The sequence below is a fragment of the Sinocyclocheilus grahami genome, unplaced genomic scaffold (assembly GCF_001515645.1).
Source record: "Sinocyclocheilus grahami isolate Dianchi unplaced genomic scaffold, SAMN03320097.WGS_v1.1 scaffold6635.1, whole genome shotgun sequence".
Lineage (NCBI taxonomy): Eukaryota > Metazoa > Chordata > Actinopteri > Cypriniformes > Cyprinidae > Sinocyclocheilus > Sinocyclocheilus grahami.
In genome coordinates, this window is record NW_015510968.1 from 6,098 (window position 1) to 9,489 (window position 3,392).

A 3,392-nucleotide genomic window follows, 5' to 3' on the forward strand; every position below is an offset into this window, starting at 1 on the left:
TTTGGAAACTTAATTTGCTTTTTTTTTTTTTTATTTATTTTTTTTGTGGAAACAGGGATGGTTTTTTTTTTTTTTTTTTTTTTTCTGGGCTTGTAGATTAGATATAGTAGGGGTGCTCCGATTGATCGGCTATCGATCATTATCGGCCGATAATCACGTTGGGATGATTGATCGGCGGTCTCTAAAAAGGCAGATCTCAAAAAAAACGATCTGATGATGCGCCTGCTGTGAGATGTTTGGCAGACATGCAGTGGCACTGTCTCCGTTTCTGTCTGGCACGGGTAAAACGATTATAATGCTTTAGGTGATGTACAATTCATATTTCTTCATTAAATAACCTATGAAGTAATTTGAAAACTTTCTGTGAGGCATAATTTCACAAACCGCGTGAGTGAATCACCGCGTGCTCTTTCCCTCTCAAAATACGCAAATGGCTTTAAATCACATCGCGTCTGCACCATAAACGAGCTGCACAGCTGACATAGGAATTGTCACTTGCGCTATCGAGGCAGTGTCGCATCATCACTAAAGTTTATAAATTGCATTTCATTTTAATTCTTGCTTTAATCATTCAGTGCTCTCCTGGAGACCGTGCACTCATACACACTCGCAGCCCACACACATAATGCCAGGTTGCAGTGTGTATGTGGTGAGTATTTTTTTCCATGCTCATGTTAACGGATTAAAGCGTTCACACTGCACACGGTTGCAGTGCGTTCCAGGAGCGGTGCGTCTGCTGCAAGCGCTGAATTAAAGTAACAGCACATTGTTTGTGGTAAATATGAACATGGATTGACACGAAAATGTAGTGATTACACCATAAATGCATATAATTAAAGTCTACTGCGTTTCATAAACACATAGGCTATGGCTTTTTGGCTAGGTTTAAAGGAGAAGAGCACTTTTAGATAAGGCAATAATAGATGGCATTCGTGGAGGTAGGAAAACAAAGTTATTTATAAATGCAGGATTGCTTGTAATTTTAAATGCAAAAGAAAAGGCAGTAGAGCTGACCGTTTCTGTCAATAATCACAAACATTCTAAATGAAAACTTATCAATGTAAGAGAAGTAGTTTAAATGGGTCCTATTATGCTCTTTTATGAAGTCTTGATTTTGTTTTGGGGGTGTTGGGATTGGTTAGCTGGGCCAGCGTGGGCTGTGATTGGCGCCTGGTCGGGAAATGTCATACCCCTTACCATAGCCACCTGCGAGCTTCAGTGTAAATATTGCGTCAAAATCAAATCAATTTGAGCGCGATTTAAACCCGGATGATTGTAACCACTCTAAGTTCTTCTGCCTTGGGAAAGCTATAGTCTTCGTACGTGTATATAGACTTATTTAAAAAAAAAAAAAACCTTTTGACGTGTGTGTGTGTGTGTGTGTGTGTATCTCCCTCTCCAAACTTTTCTTTAAGAACATCCTAGTAATTCTCCAATTCTCTCAATGTATTTGCAAATATCAAAGACACATTAGCACTATTCGCAACTAAACTTAAATGGTCCTGTCTGTGTTAATCCTGTGATCCAGAGCTCAATCTGAACGGCTTCCTGCAGCAGCAGAACACGACGGCTCAGTTCTACTCCGAGCTCATGAGGAAGCTGGAGCGCATGAATGGAACTCTGGGATACATGCTGCTGTATCTGGACAATATGCAGAATCGACTGGAGGACAGGCTGCATATGATCCAAGGCTATCTTGGCTGGGCAGGTACTTGGATTGTGTGCAAATAAATAAACAAGAAGAAAAAAATATTGGAATACGTTTTGGATAAATGTGTAATTCTCTTCCTAGGCTTGAGTCTGTGTGCCCTGTGGACCTGTGTGATGCATGCTGGTTACTTCCTGTTGTCTGCGATGCTGCTGTCGTTCCTGCAGTGTGCCACGTTCTCCCGCGTCTCTCTGCTCCTCGTGGTCCCAATCAATGCAATTGCAGAGATCAACCAGCAGTCTGCACTCGACTTGGGCTCTCTCACTTTGTTGTTGTTCACACTTTCGATAGGTAGTGTATCTGTACTGAGACTGTACAAACGATTCATCTCTGCACTTTTAAATGTTTTGTTCACCGTTTGTTCATGTTCTTAACATTTCTTGTGTTTCTGATCCAGGTCGCTGGTTTGTCCTGCAGATGCTTTGGGCGTTGTCTAAAATTAAGGGTCAGACCTGCAGTCCCGCTCCTCTCCCTATAGGCCCTCCTAAAGAGAAGACTCCAGAAAAACAGAGCCGATCATCTGAGCGCTGCCATAAGTCCTCTTCCACTCCTATCCTGTGAGTTTAAGATTGTGGAGGAGAGGGAGGAAACGAACCATTAACTAGCAACATTTCTTATATTTTAGTGCCATTTCAGACTTAAATATGCTGTTGTATGTTTACAACTTTTGTTTTCAAATTCTCCTCTTGTAGGAATGACCCAGACTGCGATTTGGAGGTTGAGAGTTTCATGATGGGTAAATTCCTCTTGTGTCTCTTGTTCCATGTGTTCACAAAGTCACTGTCTGATGCGTATGGAACGATATTCCGGACAATTTTCAAATAGAATAGCAAATTGTATTTTCAATTGCGTTTTCAATATGTGGACGCATAAATTGTGACAATCCAAATGCAATTGCAAATCCTGCATTAGCGTTTGCATTTTCGCTTTCGCGAACGCACAGTGACTGCCAAATTTCAAATGAAAAAGCAAAGTCCGTGCAATTAATGGTGTTTGCTTATTTAGGGTTAGACAGGACTGCACTGTATTTATTGAACTGCTCTGAAACCGCAAACAAAAGAACACAACAGCACTACACTTAAATGTGAAGTTAACTGATCACATGAGGCAGAGTCTCAATTCCTGTTTTTCCTTTGCCTAATTTTCATTTTAAGAAGTCTAAAATTTAGTTGTACTGTCCCAAATTTAAATGTACTCGCCCTCATGTTATTCCATACCTCTATGACTGACTGAGTTTTGGTTCTTTTCAACCTCCTTTGTATGAACAAATACTTCAATGGAAGTCAATAGGAAACTAAATTCTAACATTTTAAAGGGATAGTTCACCCAAAAAGAAAAATTGTCAATAGTCACCGTATGTATGCATACATGCATGTGACAGAATTTTCATTTTTGGGTGAACTATTCCTTTAAGCCATTTAAAGGCAGAGAGGGATTTCTGGTAGCCAATGTTTATATTTGAAATCACCAAAACACAAACGCCCGTACCCCAAAAGGGTCTTGCCCCTATTTTGATAACTCCGCCCCACATATACGTACGCAACCCAGGCAACGATTAGTTCTGTGAAACAAAGCAAAACCAATGTTACACCGTGTCTACGGACGTGAGCGGCGCAGTGCGGCGCAACAAATCCCCGAAAGAAAACTGCTGCCAGGTTCTATTTATGACGTGCTGACACAAATT

At 40.8% G+C, this 3,392-nt stretch overlaps 1 protein-coding gene across 1 annotated transcript in view; it reads left to right on the plus strand.

The window, feature by feature from the left end:
- The window catches only part of LOC107577622 (protein brambleberry-like), a gene marked incomplete at its 5' end in the record, with an annotated part of 5,108 nt that extends 2,612 nt beyond the window's left edge, over nt 1-2,496 (plus strand). The window contains 5 exons of the mRNA XM_016263679.1: nt 1,529-1,708; nt 1,793-1,999; nt 2,106-2,265; nt 2,401-2,444; nt 2,486-2,496. Of these exons, the coding sequence (XP_016119165.1) occupies nt 1,529-1,708; nt 1,793-1,999; nt 2,106-2,265; nt 2,401-2,444; nt 2,486-2,496 (602 nt within the window). The remainder of the gene's footprint in view (nt 1-1,528; nt 1,709-1,792; nt 2,000-2,105; nt 2,266-2,400; nt 2,445-2,485) is intronic.
- Between the last annotated feature and the right edge of the window lie 896 nt (nt 2,497-3,392).